The following is a 19152-nucleotide window of genomic DNA, read 5'->3' as shown; positions in this document are numbered from 1 at the left end:
TGGGTGAGGGGCTGAGGGCCATTTTCAGGCTGGCCAAGCCCCCCGGTGATGGAAGCTCCCAGCCTCTCCTTTTTTTCTTTTTTATTCTGGTATTTATTTACCTTCTATAATTGAAACTTTGTTGCCTTCAGTGGAGCTCAGCTCCAGCTGCGGCAGGCGGGAAGCTTGGCTTCCTCCATCACTGGGGCAACCAAGCCTCCTGCTCGCTCCAGCTCCGTGGCTGCCAGCTGCCATCTTGGTTGGGTTAATTTTCACATAGTCGCTCTGATTGGCTGGTGAGCGTGGCTTAAGGCATAGCGAAGGTATGGTCAATTTGCATGTTTGTCTTTTATTAGATTAGATTCGCCTCTTAAAACAAAAATGACACTGACCCCCCTCAGGAACACATGTATCTTTTAATCTGCTTATTTTGGAAGCTTCAGATCCATTTCCTTGAGCCGTCACCATTTACCAAAACAGAATGGTCAGCTCCCCAAGAGACTGCCCACCCTCAGTTACCTACCCACTGGCGCCATGAAGGGCCCCCACAAGTCTCCTTTGGGAGAAAATTTTTAGGAACTGTGCAAAGAATTCAGGGTCATCCACCCAAAGTTGCAAAATTATACTGTGTGGACTATCAGCTGCTATAAAAATATACACATACAAAAGGACAGCTACAAAATCGGGGTGCCTGTTTTTAGATTAGCATTATAAAAAGTAGGGATTTATCATTAAGGGGGGGGGGCAGCATTATGATTCTATGTTTAGTCTCTTCTCCTCCTTATTTTCATGGAATAGTCAGAGCACATTGAACCAGCCAGTGGGGAGTGTAAGGGGTTAATCCTGATATTCCATGGGCCAAGGTGAGAAATCCCAGGTTCAAGGTCACACAGTCATTCTGCTGTCAGTAAGTGTCATGAGTCAGGGAAGGAAAGGAATATTTTAATACTGCCCTTGGGTCTCTCTCTCTCTCTCTTTTCTTAGTTCGCTGCATGATGAATCACAACACAGTCATTGACTACAGCAGACGGGCTCCGGAATTTGCCTTCATGTGTGATCTCGGACGGCCACTGCACAGTCAACAGACAATGTTCGATGCTTCCCACACAGAGGATTCCGTGGGGTGTGGCCCTCACGCAGTGCCAGCAGGAAAGGCCACACAGAGACTCCTATGTTGGGTCCAGGCTCTCATCAGGTGTCCTTTCTCCTGGGTGAGAAGAAAAACACCTGGCCCCCATGCCTCTGTGAATGCACAGGGCATCAGGCAGGGTCTCAGGGCCCCCGGGATTCTCAGGATAGAAGGCTCCGTCCCTTGGGCAAGGCCAGCTGGTGTTACTTGGCTCCACAAGTGTTGATGTTTTTCCCATCCATGGCGTCCTCCACGAGGGAAACGTGGTAATCGGTGGACAGGGTGAAATGAGAGATACAGCCCACGAGGCCGCGCCGGTATTGCCTGTTAGTGTGCAGGGCGATTTCCTTCATTCCACCTGCCGGGGAGCCAGAGGGAGACGGGGTGAGCCACGAACCGTGTTTCCTTAGGATACTTGAGAGTCTGCTGACCAAGGTGTTCCTGGGCTGACAGGCTACGTGAGGACTGTGGGTCCCTCGAATGGCTCAGTGCATCACATCTACTTTAGAACTATCCTTGAAGGGACAGGTTGACTTGGTTCAATCTGCTACACAGCCAGAGGCTATAAATACCTACATCGTGTATGATTTCTGACCCAGTTGGCCACTTCAAACCAAATCTGGTGAATTTTGAAATGTTGTATAATATCAACAAAATGTAGTGTGTAGTTAGAGGTGCTGTCTTCTTAAGCCAGTGGTCGGCAAACTCATTAGGCAACAGAGCCAAATATCAACAGTACAACGATTGAAATTTCTTTTGAGAGCCAAATTTTTTAAACTTAAACTATATAGGTAGGTACATTGTTATTAACTTAATTAGGGTGCTCCTAAGGCTTAGGAAGAGCCACACTCAACAGGCCAAAGAGCCACATGTGGCTTGTGAGCCGCAGTTTGCTGACCACTGTCTTAAGCTGAAAGAAATTCATGGATGTTGAGTGCTTTCAATTAAGTCCACCTGTAGAAAGCATATGGAGGGAGACAACTTTGCATATTACGTGTGTGCACTAGCGGGCTCTAAGCTATTTACAGAAATACCACTCATTCTACTTCTGAAAGGGGCCAGGAAAACAGATCCTCCTTCCTCGGAGGGAATTCTCAGAGCTATATTTAGCAGATTCCTGTTCTATAACAAGAAACGCATGGTTTTCCTGGTGGATCCATCCAAAGCACAAAGGCCTCTAAGTGCTTCCTGCCCCCTCACCATGAGTCAGAAGTTCAGAAAAGGGAGAATGGACTCTCTGGAGAGCTTCCTATTTCCAAGCATTTGGCTGGTCCAGGGAAGCACACGGCTTGGAGGAGCCCCAGCACGGCCAATGGAGGAGTGACACCCAAAGGGCATAACTGAGACCGGGTCCAAGGTCACTCACCCACGTACAGAGCTCCGTTGATGTTGAGCTGCCGCATCATGCCAGGTGATTTGCCTGTTCTGGCCCCGTAGTCATCCGCAGTTATCTTTCCCGACTGACCGTCCCTGGAAAAAGCCACCACCATTTTGGGAGTTTCATTCAATTATTCAATTGATTTCAATGAAAATGTAGGGAAGGACCTACTCTGCACCAGGCACTATGCTAAATGATAGAGCTGCAAAGATGAAAAAAATAAGACAAAACAAAAAACACATTCCTGGCTCCCAGGAGTTTTAGGTCTACTGAGGAAGACAAAACAGTCAAATTACAAATGACAGTTCAGTGTCACCGCGGGACGGTAGAAGACTGGGGTGACAGGAGGCAGAGAGAGAGGGTCAGGGAAAGCTTCCCCCAGGGAGTCTGCCTGAGATGAGTTTTGAAGGCTGGGTAGGTCAAGCACAGGAGGAAGCTGATGCCAACAGGCAGTCGCTATGAAGAGAGAGAGAGAGAGAGGACAAGAGGTTGATGCAGACTGAGCACTGAGAATTCTGGAGGTGGGAGCTGAGTGGAGAGAGAGGAAGCCAGAGCTGAGGGTGCAGGGCACATGGAGCTTCGTGAGAACGTATCCTGCAGGTGAGAGGGAACCAGAGAAGAATTAACACGTGATGAGTTTTTATGTTATTCCGAGCACAATGGGAAACCATGAAGTAGGTTTCACAGGTGGAGGATTACTCTAGGGAAGGACAAAGAATGGCTTAGAACAGTGGTTCTCAACCTTCCTAATGCCGCGACCCTTTAATAGAGTTCCTCATGTTGTGGTGACCCCCAACCATAAAATTATCTTCGTTGCTACTTCATAACTGTAATTTTGCTACTGTTATGAATCATAATGTAAATATCTGATATGCAGGATGTATTTTCATTGTTACAAATTGAACATAAAGCATAGTGATTAATCACAAAAACAATATGTAATTATATATGTGTTTTCCGATGGTCTTAGGTGACCCCTATAAAAGGGTCGTTCGACCCCCAAAGGGGTGGCGACCCACAGGTTGAGAACCACTGGCTTAGAAGTTTGGAAAGGACCCAAAGAATCACCCAAAAGTGAGTCCGAGGACAGTGGAGTGGAAGGGCTTTGCAGGGTCCCCAAACCATCCAGCCCCACGCTTCTTCAAAAAGCACGTCTGCGTCCATAGCTCTCATGGGGGATACCGACCCAGGCTGCACTTCTTTATTGGTCTTTTAATGTTCCTTTTCTATAGCAAACAGTTCTTGTTTCTTGTGAAAATAACCACTTTTATCTCTTTGATGGTATTAATATTTATATCATTTGTTCAACAAGTCAAGAGTTGGGCTTCATCAAAATCACTATCGCCAGGACTTCCTATGCTATGTGGGCAGCTGATGGGCACAGATCTGCCTCTGTGTCCTCACACCCCCTCTAGGGCAAGCATGTCATATTTGGGGCCTGCGGGCCGCATGCCTTGTTTATTTGGCCCGTGCTAGTCTTTGAGTTTGACATGCTTGCTCTCGGGCCGTTGGTTGGCAAACTGCGGCTCGAGAGCCACAGGTGGCTCTTTGGCCCCTTGAGTGTGGCTCTTCCACAAAATACCACGTGCAGGTGCATGTACAGTGCGATTGAAACTTCATGGCCCATGCTCAGAAGTCGGTTTTCGGCCTGGGCGAGTCGATTTTGAAGAAGTACTGTTGATATTTGGCTCTGCTGACTCATGAGTTTGCCGACCACTGCTCTAGGGTATCAAAGGCAGGCACCATGGAAAAGAGCGTGGGGTCCAGCAAGGCTACTCCCACTATAGTCTATATGTGTGCAGAGAAACTGACACAGAAACTGACCTTGGTGATTCCATGTTTCCCAAGCTTCACCTTTGACCTCACCCACTAACCTCCCCAGAAAGGGTTGTGGTAAATTCTCAGGGAACCCAAATAAAAACCTCTGTTCAGCTCATCTCCTGGAACCTGCAGTAACATGGCAAGACTGAGGTTTCTTCACACTGCTCCATTTGGGCCTGCTATTTGTCTTCTCAGTATATTGTTAGGAATATGGACATAGGTAGCAAGACCACAATTTTAAGGGAGTGATTCACCCAGAGTGAACCAGAAGTCAGGGTAGCGACTTCTGTGAGGGGCAGGATACACAGAGCTTTTGAGGTTCAGGCGAAGTGATGTCAAAGAAAAAGCGGGCAACTCCCTACATAATGAGATGTGGAGCCGTCCTCAAAATCCATATGCCCCAAAATCTCATCCCAGTAGTGATACCCGGATCTCACTAAATAGGAGGCCCTCTTCCAGGTGGCCATCAAAAAGTTATTTCTCCAGCCAGGCCAGTGTGGATCAGTGGATAGAGTGTTGGCCAGTGCACCCAAGATTCACGGGTTTGATTAAGGCCAAAGGCACGTACCTGGGTTGCAGGTTCGATCCCCGGTCACCAGTTGGGGCTGTGCAGAGAGGCAACCAACCCATGTGTCTCTCTTACATCGATGTTTCTCTCTCTCTTTCTCTCTCTTCCTCCCCCCTTCTTTCCCTTCTACCCTCTCTAAAAACCAAGGGGAAAAAATATTTTCAGGTGAGGATTAACAAATATATAAATAATTTCTCCAGAAAGCCGCTGGCGAGTGAAGCTTTGGGAGTTCACTGTCAGTGGAGGGCACAGGTGGGAGTTGGTAGCAAAATGCCCTGGATGAGGAGCGTGGGAGGCCAGGCGAGGCTGGGGAAGAGGACATGGGACTAACGGGACTTGGAGAGCACGTCCCCCCGCTGCCGGGCTCCGCTCTGTCCTGCGCCGTGGGAGGTACTCACCGAACAGCCTTGACCCGGTGCCACCGACCATCGCTGAAGGAGCCGTTCACCAGGATGGATGCCACACCACTGCCCAGGTTATAGCTAGGGCGTTGGAGAAGAACAAGGCAGAACAGTCACACACTGACGCCCAGGCAGACACACAATGACCTCGTGGCAAAAGGTCTATGAACTCAGCATGCTGTTTCCTCCACACGAAACAAAACAATGTTAGCAATCAGGTTTCCACGCTGGGCCAGGAATGACCAAATATGTTTTTAATTGTGGCAAAGTAGACATAACATGAAACCTACCGCCTTAACCACTTTTATGTGTGCAGTTCGGTGGTGCCACAGATGCTCACCTTGTTGTACAATTGTTCTCCAGAACTCTCCTTATTTTGCAAAGCTCAAACTCTGCACTCGTTGTACAGCAACTCTTTTCTCCCCCTTCCTCCATCCCCGGCAACCCCCATGCTCCTATTCACCTTATGAGGTGGACCACTTCCAGGTACCTCCTATAGGTAGAATCCTACATTACTTGTCTGTCACTGGCTTATTTCACTCAGAATAATGTCCTCATGGCTGATGATCTTTAGGCCCATGGTCAGAAGCATCCGTGTAGCATCAGGAACAAGAAGGGCTTTATCATTTGTAATGTGTTATACTTGCTGGAAGAGTGTCCCCCCAAATTCTCATCCACACAGAACCTCAGATTGTGACCTTCATTAGAAATAGGGTCTTTGCAGATGTCGTTTGTTAAAATGGAGTCATAGTGGATTAGGATAGCCCTAAATCCTTTCCTCATGAGAAAAGGAAATTTGGACACAGGCAGACACACAGGGAAGAATGCCATGCAGAGATGAAGACTAGAGGTTGGAGTGATGTAGCTATGAGCCAAGGACTGCCGGCCCTGAGAGCCTAGAGAGAGGCACAGACCACACTGCCCCTCAGAAGCAGCAGCCCCGCCCACCCCTGCACGTAGACTTTGTTAATTCTCACCTGAGGATGTTTTCCCCAGAACCCGGACAGAATAAACTCCTATTGCTTTAAGCCACCCAATTTGTGACAATGTGTTATGGCAGCTCTTGGAAACCAATACATATGTTTTCACTTTTTAAAAAGCAAAACAAAGAGCCCCAAAGAGATGAAAGGCATTTGCCTAAAATCCCTTTGAACTTGGGATTTTATCTGTCCCTCCTCCCCTGCATTTTGCTCTGATGCCGGGTCCACTCAGCAGCTTTCTGTTTTCTATTTCAGCTTCCAGATGCCCCGATACCCTGAGGGTATCAAAAGACACACACAGGCTGTTTACCAGAGAGAAATATCCCTCCCAGTCCAGTGTTCATTCGATTATTCTAATCGGATTGAATCCAACAATAGCTGGCGAGTGACTGACAGGCCTAGGCAGGGCCTGGGCCGTGCCCCGCCCTCCCCTTGGTCATCATGCCTGGGGAGGAAATGTCTCCCCGCCGGAACAGCTCTCTCCTCATCTTGGGGGAAGGACGCGTCTCTCCTGTCCTTCACCGGCCAAGGAAGAGGGATGCGAGGCCCTGGCTTCGGCCCTGGGCTCCTGTGCGCACTCGGCCTGAGAAAAAAAGCGAGAACAGACAGCACCCGGCTTTCCCCAGGGAAAGCGCCCCGGGTCCTTTCGTCAAGAACAGAGGCTCAAAGGAGTCCCCGCGCCTGATATTTAACCCAGAATAGAACTCGGTGACCTGACACCCTGCGAGAGGAGGCTGCCACCCGACCCTGAAAGCGCCCCTGTTTTCCCAGCAAGTTTCCCACATCAGGCGGCTCCTTGTGCAGAGCAGCCTGGAGGGGAGTTGCCAGATTTCATTACTCAGTGGCCAGGGCCTGACCGCGCAGCGGCTGAGCCTGGCTGGGAGACACGCAGCTGAGTGGCTGTGCAGCTTCGCGAGGGGTCCAGGGACCCACTGATCAGACCCACCGATCAGACCCACCCGCCTGATTCCCACTCCTGCCAGTGACGAGCTCCTGCCCTGGGGAGATTGGCTTCATCTCTCTGAGTCTCAGATCCCTCATCTGAAAGTGGGGGCGATTAATTATACCTGCCCTGAAGGGCCGTAGGGAACATTCGGTAAGACAGCACATGCACAGAGCACAGCACAGAGTAGAAACCACACAAATGATCCCGCCGCCCCAGGCAGGTGCCGTGTTAATGCAGCTCGCAGACGGGGGCAGCAGACCCCTGGGAGCTGGCGGCAGGAGTAAGTTGCACCGAGAGCTAAGCTCCCGGGCCTCTCCCGGGAGAGCAGCCCTGTGTAAGCGCAAACCACAGGCTGTGAATGTGTAACCAGAAGGGTCAGGAGCGCGCAGAGCAGAGGTGACCCGGGGAAAGCTGCAGGGACGCTGGGCTGGAACGGGAGTGGAATCCGGTGAGTGGGAACCTTCGCAGTTGTGTTTGGACAAAGGCCGGGCTTCCTGCCTGTTCGGCAGCCCGAGGGCACGCCTGTCCATGCGGAGCCAGGCTGTGCTCGGGGCAGCCCTGAATCCGCCAGACGGGTTCCAGCATCAGCCCACACGGGCCTCCACACGCTGCTGGCGTCTCCAGGGCCCGGCTCTCCAGCCCACCCCCCCTCCTCAGATTTAGGCCCGCCGATAACTTCCTGCTTCCCAGACACCCTGCACCTCTCTTTCCTTGGAGTAGTCATATGTGGCCAAGACTAGTGGTTCTCTTTGCTGCACAGGAAGCCTTCTTGGGTGTGAAAACTCTTCTGTATCTTGTTCTGTGTATGGGGTGGGGTGTGGGGGAGGAGAGGGGATCCACAGGTGTTTACACGTTTAAAATGTATCAAACATGTGTGTACTTCATGTAAATTATAGCTCCATTTTTTTTAAAAAAGGAAATACATAAGGATGAGTGAAAAAATGAACAACAACAAAAAATGCCTGTCTGGTTCCGCCAGCAAGGTCTTGTGGATCTGGCCAGCATGATTGGTTATCCTGAGGCAGGTTTTCCTAATCCCCTCGCATGGAAAAGCCCCCAGGGGAGGCCTCGGGAAACCATCGCGCCTGCATGTGGTCACATGCTACTTAGCCGGGCCCTTTAAACTGCAGCACAGGGCACCCCGCCAAGGTCAGATCCCTTCCCTTCTCTGCTGCACGAAAATGTTACCAAGGTCACATGGAGAATGAGCGGGAAAGACGGTCAGGCCAGGGATCCTCACAGAACCTGCTCACTGGGTCTTCTGCCCCACATGCAACCATGAACCCAAACGAAACGGAACCGGGACGGAAAACCGCACTCGGCTGCACACTCTGATTCCTCTTCCTCTGCTGAACCTCGCACAGAAGCCACACATGGTTTCTCTCGGCGTTCCACTGCTCTCACGCATTCTCTGCCAGAAGGGCTTTGAGCACCGAAGTAGCAAAAGGAGCAGCATTTCGGTGAAGAAAAAAAATCAAGAAAGCTGAGACTATATTTTACCATCTTACATTTTCTATTGTTCGCTTTGGACCTGGGTCAAACACCAAAACCTCAAACACGGTTTTTCTACCCAAACACCAGTCCACTCTCTAAGCTCTCCCATTGTAAGCTGCTCTCAGGCAGCTTATTAAAAACAAGAACAATAATCATAGCTCCATTTTGTGAAGCAGTTAGTTCCCTACTGTGCTAACTTCCTTATGATATCAATCCTAGGTAGGGGTTTTTAGAACTTACACTTGACCAAGGGAAATACATTTGATATTCATTATCCCTAATAACTAGCTATTCCGGGCCCTGCACTAAGCCCTTTGCGAGAATGAACTAATCCCACCCTTTCCACCAACCCTTTCCGGTCACTCGCAGGAGGTCACGTGGCCCTGGGAACCAGCCTGTCTGGCTCTGGAGCTCATGCCTTTGACCACTCAGACCCGTTTCCCAGGGCGTGGTCCCGGATTGTTTCCTGTCAGAGTGGCGCCCACAGAGACCTGCTCCATCCGAGTCTGAGGGCTGGGCCCAGGAACCTGCCTCTGAAACAAGCTCCCTGCTTTCAAACCACTGGCCTACGGTCTAGCCGGCTCCGTGCCAGCCTTCCGAGGGGCACCACGCATCTGTATTGGAAGTACCTGCTGGGAGGCAGGCGACAGCGGAGCAGCAGCTGTGGGCCCAGGCCCAGGGGCAGGCCAGGGAGGGGCTGAGCTGTGTGTCCTATGCACAGAACACAACCAGAGCTCCAGCCTTCAAAGAAAAACAGGGCCAATTTTCAAAAACCTGAGAAAAACACAGTATCATAGGAAATAGTTCCAGATGGAGTGGAGTTGTTGAAAGGGTGCCCATAGGGTGTGGGGGGCTGGCCAGGGCCTGTAGGGGGGGCTGGCCAGGGCCCATGTGATTCAAGTCCTGCTGGGACGAGCGGTGAATAGATTTAGCTGGTGGTTTAGGGGGGAAGTTGGCCTCCCACCCACGGCTGAGCTACTGTTTCAATTCCCTTTTCTGGGCACAATCAAGATCTTGAGGCCTTGGTGAGGTTAACCACAGGAAAACCACAAGAAAATGGCTGCACGGCAGCCAGCCTGAAACTGGGGTGTGAAAAGCTTGGCGTTTGACCTTGGGGCCAGGGGAAAGGGTGCGGAGATGGTGGGACTGCTCTCATCGGCCAACCTCTAGCCTTCAACCACAGGGGTCTCTCAAAAGTCCCCCGCCGTCCCACGATCGCGTCACTGAGCACGCTCTGCTATTTAGGGGCCAGTGCGATGTTGGATAAGTGACATTTCCTCCCAAGATGCTTTTTATTCAAATGGGAAAGACTTCCATGATCCTACTCTGGCTCTGAGGGATGCCAGCGCCTGCCCACAAAAGCCCAGAACCAAGCCTCATCCTCTCCCTGTTCAGTTACCTTTGTCTATTCCAACTGAAATGATTTAGTGAGCATTTGGGCTAGGCCCCGGAGATGGGGGGGGGGGGCGCGTAGAGGGAGGTTAAAGAAGGAAAGCCGGATAAACTCCTGCCGTACGGAGCAGATGGTGGTCTAGAGACCTTGCAGGGTTTAGCGAGCACCCCCTCACCTAGAGAAACGGTGGAAACAGCACAAGCTCCTCTCCTAGTGCTTTTCCACTCCGGGTGGGCCTGGGAGTTTGCATTTCTAAGACGGTCCCAGGTGACGATGCTGCTGCTGGTCCAGGGACCAGACTTCAAGACCCATTGGTCGAGATCCAGGGGTGGGGGACCTCTTCTCTCCAAGGGCCATTTGGATATTTATAGCATCATTCACGGGCCATACAAAGTTATTAACTTAAATATTAGCCTGCAATATCTGGTCAAACATTTAATTAACTCGCCCCTAATAACTTGGCAGGGCCGGACCCAAGGATTTCACCAGCCTTCCCTGGCCCACGGGCCGGATGTGCCCCACCCTGGCAGAGGATGCGTTTTCCTATTTGTTACACAAGCCAGTCCGGCCCGTGGGAACCCAGCCCCTCCCACGCTGGAGAGGAGAAGTGGTCGGGTCGGGATCCTTCAGCTGTTTCCTAGCTACTCAAGTGGAAAACTTGAGAGCGGCCTAAGTTCACTGAAAAGGGCTAAGAACTTTAGGGACTTCCGTACCAGTATCACCCAAGAAGCATTTTTAAAAAGCCGAATGTGGGGTCGATCTGTTGAGCTATAGATCTGTGCTTTGCTCTCCTTGGTAGTGGGAGCTTGGAAAGCAGGCTTTCTCCTCCCCACGGCCGCACAGCTAACAGGGAGCATGGTCAGAACTGACCGCCAGGTCTCCCGACTGGGGCTTCAACGCTGCTGGAGGCGGAGCCCTGAGCCGGGTACTTGGGGCCACACTCAGCTGTACCAAGTCCTGCACTCAGGGCCACACTCAGCTGTACCAAGTCCTGCACTCAGGGCCACACTCAGCTGTACCAAGTCCTGTACTCAGGGCCACCCCAGCTGTACCAAGTCCTGCACTCAGGGCCACACTCAGCTGTACCAAGTCCTGCACTCAGGGCCACACTCAGCTGTACCAAGTCCTGCACTCAGGGCCACACTCAGCTGTACCAAGTCCTGCACTCAGGGCCACCCCAGCTGTACCAAGTCCTGTACTCAGGGCCACACTCAGCTGTACCAAGTCCTGTACTCAGGGCCACGCTCAGCTGTACCAAGTCCTGCACTCAGGGCCACACTCAGCTGTACCAAGTCCTGTACTCAGGGCCACACTCAGCTGTACCAAGTCCTGTACTCAGGGCCACCCCAGCTGTACCAAGTCCTGTACTCAGGGCCACCCCAGCTGTACCAAGTCCTGCACTCAGGGCCACACTCAGCTGTACCAAGTCCTGTACTCAGGGCTACCCCAGCTGTACCAAGTCCTGCACTCAGGGCCACCCCAGCTGTACCAAGTCCTGCACTCAGGGCCACACTCAGCTGTACCAAGTCCTGTACTCAGGGCCACCCCAGCTGTACCAAGTCCTGTACTCAGGGCCACACTCAGCTGTACCAAGTCCTGCACTCAGGGCCACACTCAGCTGTACCAAGTCCCCATTTGCAAGTGGGGAGCACATGGCAGAAACACAGTACAAAAGGGGTCACAAAACTCTTCTGTAAGAACCAGATAATAAGCATTTTAGGCTTTGCCATACAGCCCCTAATAAAACTACTCAAGTGTGCCGGCTGGCATAGCTTAGTGGTAAGGAGGTCACGGTTCCATTCCCAATCGGGGCACATGTCCAGGTTGTGGGCTCCATCCCCAGGAGGGGGCGTGCAGGAGGCTGCCGATCAATGATTCGCATCATTGATGTTTCCATCTCTTTCCCCCTCTCCCTTTCTCACTGAAATAAAAAAATATATTTTTTCAAAAAATAAAAAATAAATAAAACTACTCACGTGTGCCCCTGTAGCATGAAAGCAGTCAGAGACAGTACATAAATGAATGAGTATGGCAGCGTTCCAATCAAACTTCATGGACGAAAACGCGTGGTGGGCCAGCCCTGGCCCTCGGGCTGTGGACGGCGGGCTGCCTGCTGCTCTGGAAGGAGGACGCCGGAAGGAAAGGCCAGGGGCCTCGGCCCAGCCTGGAGCTTCAGGCACCGGCCATTCCAGCAGACAAGGCTCGGTTCCCTCTGCCTCCCTGTCTGGCATGACCTGCGCGGTGACGCGGAAGGCAGCGGGGAGGGCTCACCTGAACACCAGGGCTCCGTCCCGAAGGCCCAGGGAGATGAAGTCGCTGTTGGGCCTCTGGCTGTCCCCCCGCCACATCAGCAGGCCCTCTCTGGCCGTCGCCTTAAACCTCATGAACACATTTGACCTTGATCCGGACACCCTGGAGGAAACACACAATTGCCCCCACTTACTCATTGTCCCCAGCATCCGTTTCTGAGGTTCGCCCGCCGGCCTTGAGAAGCCGGTGGAAGGACGAGCCTGCATCTCTGAGAGCGGGCGTCACCGCCGCGAGTCAGGCCACGGGTCCGACAGCCGGACTGCTCGCTCTGCAGCCGTCTCCGTCCCAGGTGCGGTGCGACCCCCACGAGAGCACGCGGTGAGCCTCAGATTAACCAGGCTCTCGTCAACTCCAAGGTCCCAGGCTGCACCCCAATCTACACGCCAGTCCTCCTTCCTCCCCGTCCTGCCACAGACGGGTCCTGGGGAAAGTGCTCCCCGCTCCCCCAAAGGAAGTGGGCTTTGTCATTTCCAAGAGCTCCAAGTTGGCAGCTTCTTGGGGCTACGATGGTGGCTGTGGACGGCCAGCTCTGGTGGTGACCCTCCCTGAGGGCAGAGGGGTGGGTGGGCAGGAGGCAGAGTGACAGATGAGAGGTGTTGCGGCGAAAACAGGGCGGAGGTGGACGAGAGTCTGAGAGGACAGGAGGGGTACTCTGGCAGGTCCCGGCCCTGCAGCCATGGCTGGGAATAGGATCACAGGCTTTTGAGCTCTTATCAATTCCTGGGCCTAGACTTGTTCAGAAATCCACTCTCTAAAGCAAGCATGTCAAACTCGCAGCCGCGGGCCACATGCCTCGTTTATTTGGCCCATGTTAGCCTTCGAGTTTGACATGCTTGCTCTAACGTGACCAGTGTTTCACAGGGAGAAGAGCAAGTATGAGGTCCTAAAGCAGCGGTTCTCAACCTGTGGGTCGCGACCCCTTTGGCGGTCGAACGACCCTTTCACAGGGGTCGCCTAAGACCATCCTGCATATCAGATATTTACATGACGATTCATCACAGTAGCAACATGACAGTTATGAAGTAGCAACGAAAATCATTTTATGGTTGGGTCACAACATGAGGAACTGTGTTTAAAGGGCCAGAAGGTTGAGAACCACTGTCCTAAAGTGAAAGGCAGTAAGAGTAACCGTGATTTAATATCGCAACTAACATGGCACCATAGGAAAAGTCTCTCTATTCTCCTGTCACTTGTACCATCCCCTGTCTGGCCCACAAACCTGGAGCTGTGGATGCACTTGGTAGTGAACAGGAGGGGGCTTTCCGAGCATGACCGAGGCAGGAGACCGCGGCTGCCTTCCCACCGGGGCCTCAGAGCGGAGAGGGAGGAGCAGGGCCACGTGGTGCCTCCCCGCCAGGCCAGGTGCAGAGCCCCCGCTCTGGCCCTTTCCCGAGAGGCCTGCTCTCCCCAGCCTCCTGTTTCAGGCTCCCGCCTCCCCCCCTCGCCTGGGATACGCTGACTGGTGGCAGCCAAGCATGATGGTTCCCTTCCTCTTGCAGGGAGTGGTGTAGGGATGGGCACGTGACCCGCTGTTCTCCAATGAGACAGAGAAAATGCAGCAGGAAGACTCTAGGAAAGATTCCTTCCTTTTTAAAAAGAGTCACATGAGAAAAAAAGGGTTTTTTTTTTCATTTCCACTGGAGATGGGCCTGATTTATGTCCATCTTATAACCAGGAAGGGAGTAACCCCTGGAGAATGCACTGAGGATAACAAGGCCAAAGGACAGAGGAGACGTGCGTCTTTGATGATCCAGCTGATACTCTGAATTAGTCACACCAGGATCCAGTCTAAGCCTGGATTGCTTGTTACGCGGAATAATAAACACCCTTAAGGTAGCTTAAGCCATTGTGAGCTGAGTTTTCTGTTACTTGCAGCCAAAGGCATCTAACCGAAACAGACCTGAACTCGACTGTTGCCTGCGGCTTCACACACATGCATGTGTTCATGCACATACATACATGTGCACAAGGGCCTCCGAGTGCCTCCTGTTCCCACCGAGCCACCCAGTGCCACTCGCTAAGCATCCAGGGGCTGACGACCTGGGCCCCTTCACACCCTCCCTGCTTTCTGGGGACTGAGCGCCCTTCCATCTTTGGAGAACAGGACTGAAGAAAGAAGAGGGTGTCTCCTGGTGGAAATCCATCTTGCCTAAGGCCCCACCACGACCACCTACATGATCCCTATTGGGACTAGAGAAATGAAGCAATGGCCGTCCGCCTGGTGTGGCTTCAGTCACCAGGGAAATGCTTGTCCAGTGCCCCAGGAAAATGTCTCTCAACTTTGTTCCTTGAAAAGCCACCCACCTCCACCCTACAAACTGGGTGCTTTTAGCGTAAAGCGTTGCCTTAGCCTGTTAGGAAACAGTCAACCTGAAGAGGAAGGAAAATTCGAGGATGGTGCTGGGGGATGGCAGACTCGAAACTACAGTGGGGCCTTGACTTACGAGTGTCCCGATTAATGAGTTTTTTGAGATACCAGCTGTCTCTCGGCTGATTTTTTGCATTGAGTTGATAGAGTAATTTGAGTTAACGAGCTCCTTAACAAGCTCATCCTGGGAACGAATTAAACTCGTAAGTCAAGGCCCCACTGTATAGAGAACGAGGGGAGGGAGAAAAAAAGAAGCAACATGAAAGGACCAAAGACGAGCTTCCCCAGGTCGAGGACTTGCCAAGGGCCAGTCTTCCCATGGTTAAGTAAGAGGCTAGTCCACACCAGGAGCTTGGGGTGGCAGGGGGGGAAGAGGTAGGGGGGAACGAGCCAGAGGGAGGGGGGGTACTGGAGCCTCGGTCACCAAGGCCTACCAGCCAGGATGGTGACTTGGGCACCTCCGTGTGCCTTGTCCACATGAAGAGAGCTGAGGAGCCCTCGCTGAGCTGGCCGGCTGCGGAGGACATAGACCTTTGCTGCTGAAGATGGGAAGTAGGACATAGGTTTGACACTGTCCATGGAGCTGTGGGAGCACCAGGACCTCTGCTGCAGCTCGCAGCAAAGCGCCAGGCCCTGGCCAAGAGCAGCATGAAGCCGGCGTGGCTCAGTGGTTGAGCATCAACCTATGAACTAGGAGGTCACAGTTCGATTCTCAGTCAGGGCACCTGGCTGGGTTGTGGGCTCGATCCCCAGTGAGAGGCATGCAGGAGGCAGCTGATCAATGATTCTCTCTCGTCACTGATGTTTCTTTCTCTCTCTCTCTCTCTCTCTCTCTCTCTCTCTCTCTCTCTCTCTCTCTCCCTCTCTGAAATCGATTGCCCTGACTGGGGAATCACTCATAACCCTGGCACTGTGAGATGTGAGGATGGAAATCCCAAGGCCAGGCAACCTCCTTGGTAGGGTTTGGGTGTTTTGAAAGGCTGCCTCTTTCAAGTCTGTTTTTTTGTTTTGTTTTGTTCTAGTTTCTTTGTTTATGATGTGTGGTTGTTTTCCCTCGAGGCCATGGCTAAACGGCCCTCTTTGAGAATTATCTTCTGGCTCATAAAATAGGGAAAACTATTATGAAATCTACCCCCAGAGAGATGAGGTGCCTGTTGCCGGCTGACACGTATTACCTCTTGAGGATGTCTGGGTTGTCGTAGGTGAGGTAGCTGCGGCCGATGAACTGCGGGATCGCGATGGTTTCTGTGATGGCTGGGGCAGAAGAGAAAACGGAAGTTACATGGCCGTGGCTCTCCTGACCCAGCTCTCAGCCGCGGGCAGGGAAACACACAGAGGGCAAGAAGGCCAGCTCCTGGGATCGGGACAGTTAACAACTTGTCAGCTCCTTCCTCTGGGCCAGGTTTGGAGCTGCCTGGCCTGAAGGCCTGGGGTTGGCACCTCCCTGCTGTCCCCGCCCCCGGGCTGGTGTCACTGTGAATGCCCTCAGCACTACTGAGAAGGGCTTGATATTGCTGAAACTTGAACCTGCCCAGTTGTTCTTGTAAGCCTAGGAGCTGGTCTCCGGCCATGTGGGGAGCAGCTGGGGGCACCCCTAGATGTTCTCCAAGGGAGGCAGAGGAAATAACCCCCCAACAAGCCCACCGGAATTTCCCTATTTGAGGCCAGTCTGCCCCAAAACCCTTTCAGCCATGACCGCAGGCGATGGGCCAACGATGAGATGAGGTCTCAAGGCCCTGCCGTGTTTTTACAAATCCCCTCCAGTGTCGCACTTCCTAAGCTCTTCACCACAACGTCCTGAAGCAGCAGGGAGACTGGAGAAGGGGAGGGCTGGTTATTCCCATTCATAGGAGAGGAAACCAGGCACAGACATCAGCAAGGACCTGCCTGAGGTTAGAGGCTAAGAGAGCAGCAGGGCAGGAACCAGGCTGATCCCGTATTCCCGGTTCTGCTCCTCAGCCCACCCTTCACGTCCCAGGACCTCAGCAGCCTGTCTCCTGCCTCTCAACTTGCCTTCCCTTTGTTTTCCTGAGAAATCTCCCTTCTCCACGCAGTTGGCACAGGAATAGGTTATGGGTTGTGTTTGGTGTCAAAGATTAGCGATAATTCAGGAGATGCCACCCAAAGAGATCACAGCATCTCTCTTTCCTCTTTAGAAAAACACAGAAGTGACAGTTGAAAGAACTGAGGCAGAATGAATCTCATTTTCAAACAAATGTGCAAAACAAGAAGAATAAGCCTGCTTATAAAACAAGTCAGAGTTCCACAAAATACGTGGTTGGTGCAAAAAAGACACCGAACTAAGGATTCTACACCCAAGAGAACATATATCGTTACTGGACACTACGAACAACCAGGAGAGTTGAAATGTAGCTTCTAAACATTATTTATTTATTTATTTATTTATTTATTTATTTATTTATTTATTTATTTAAATATATAGTTGTATGGATTTCAGAGAGGAAGGGAGAGGGCAAGAGAGATAGATACATCAATGATGAGAGTGAATCACTGATCGGCTGCTTCCTGCACGTCCCACACTGGGGATTGAGCCTGTAACCCGGGCCTGTGCCCTGACCGGGAATCGAACCCGGTTCTCAACCACTGAGCCACGCCAACTGGGCTAAACATTTTTTTTTTTTTAAAGAGAGAGATAACAGCCAACTCCAAAACCCAATGGCACTGGGCCCCCAAAAATAAGTTCCTATGTTGACAGGTCACCTATTGCATGTTCCTCAAAACCTTTTCATTAAAAGTAAAAATTTTAAAAGGGAAGAAACAAGAAAAGCAAAGGAAGAGAAATAAAAGCTTTAAAAGTAATTTCTGAGAAACTGCTCTCTGAAGCAACGCAGCCCTGGACGGAGCCTGCGGGCCCAGAGGACCCATTAGGGCCAGGGACAGAGGAAAGCCTCATCTGTTAAACTCCACCAGCCTCCCCATCTTCCGGTTGAAGTGGGAGGAGGAGGAGGGGGAGGAAAGGCAGGAAAGGAGAGAGGAGAAGAGAGCAGGATGCAAAATAAAAAGGCCCTGAAGAGCGGGGGATGAAGGGGCGAGCTAGAGTGAGGAGAGGGGAAAGGAAATGCCAAGAGAGAAGGAGGGGGAGGCAGGAAAAGAAAGGACGCCAGGGACGGGCTGCCCCGGGGCAGGGAAAGGACAGGGGAATGGAAAAGGCAGAGCGCAGAGAGGACAGACCCAGAGGGCAGACATGGAGGGCCAGGGGAGAAACAAGACAAGAAACTGCAGGAGAAGCCCTGGCCGGTTTGGCTCAGTGGATAGAGCGTCGGCCTGTGGACTGAAGGGTCCTGGGTTCGATTCCAGTCAAGGGCACATGTCCGGGTTGTGGACTCAATCCCCAGTAGAGAGAGTGCAGGAGGCAGCTGATCAATGATTCTCTCACATCATTGATGTTTTTATCTCCCTCTCCTTCTTGCTTCCTCTCTGAAATCAATAAAGATATATTTAAAAAGAAGAAACTGCAGGGGGTACCTGGAGCTGAGAATGGAGAAGAGAGAATAGCCAGGCAGATGGAGGCGTCTTCCCGGGGCTGCCCATGACCAACATGCCCCTCTGGGTTTGGTTCAACCTCAGGTGGGAGGTGCAGGCAGGGCCTGTCCTTGCTGCTATTAGCCATGGACGTGGGCTGGTGGCCACGAGCTAGGGCTCCCCTGGGCTCCTTGAAATGGTCAGGACGTGCTTGTCACACGTCTGCTCTGCACACGGAACCTCTCAGGGGTCTGTTGAGGCCCCTGCTCAGGAGCTCAGCCCATTTTGAGGCCCAGTGGGGACTCAAGTGCATTCTCAGGGCGGCTCTTCTGGGGAGAGGATGCCCGCCACCCTCCAGGGATGCCTAAATCCCATACCGCTCCCCCGGGGACCCCTGTGTGTGGGGGCCTGCATGTGCCCCAGCTGGCCACGCCTGCCTGGCACTGGCCCAGATGCTCTCCCAGTCTCTCGTAGGACTCACTGTACTTACTGTTGAGACAGTAGTTCCCACACTCTGCCGTGTGCCAGCATGAAACAGAACAGGGAGAGTCAGAATCTCACAGGCATGTAAACCCCCCTCTCTGTGCAGATAGGGAACCAGCGCGTTTCCCTCTGACGCCTCGCAGAGGGCCCCGCTCGCCTCCCAGCCCCAGCTTCCCACGGGGGGGGGAGGGTGGGGTGGCGGTGGACCAAGAAGACGTGAATGATAAGTTGTCTGACACCTCTGAGGCTCCCCAACCTTGAACCGACAGTCCTCCTTTATGCTAAACCTGGAGTAACAGCTCCTGCTAAAAAGTGACTTACCTTGTCCGTCAGTGATTATTACTTTGCTTGGCTCTGGGCTGCGTGTGAAAAAGGAATGATAAGCCAGCCAGCTGCCTCTTCTCTCTCCAGAGTGGAAA

General features: G+C 52.3%; 1 protein-coding gene across 1 annotated transcript in view; it reads right to left on the bottom strand.

The window, feature by feature from the left end:
- Nucleotides 1–377: 377 nt before the first annotated feature.
- The window catches only part of EGFLAM (EGF like, fibronectin type III and laminin G domains), a 38022-nt gene continuing 19247 nt past the window's right edge, over nt 378–19152 (bottom strand). The window contains exons 8-12 of the mRNA XM_081089959.1: nt 15943–16021; nt 12361–12501; nt 5274–5357; nt 2475–2578; nt 378–1466 (exon numbers count right to left, since the gene is read on the bottom strand). Coding sequence (XP_080946085.1) covers nt 1312–1466; nt 2475–2578; nt 5274–5357; nt 12361–12501; nt 15943–16021 — 563 coding nt within the window. The 3' untranslated portion in view covers nt 378–1311. The remainder of the gene's footprint in view (nt 1467–2474; nt 2579–5273; nt 5358–12360; nt 12502–15942; nt 16022–19152) is intronic.

Source organism: Myotis nattereri (genome assembly GCF_964212035.1).
Source record: "Myotis nattereri genome assembly, chromosome: 4".
NCBI classification, from domain to species: Eukaryota; Metazoa; Chordata; class Mammalia; order Chiroptera; family Vespertilionidae; genus Myotis; species Myotis nattereri.
The sequence above is the reverse complement of the archived record's forward strand: the minus strand, read 5'-3'. Positions and strand labels throughout refer to the sequence as shown.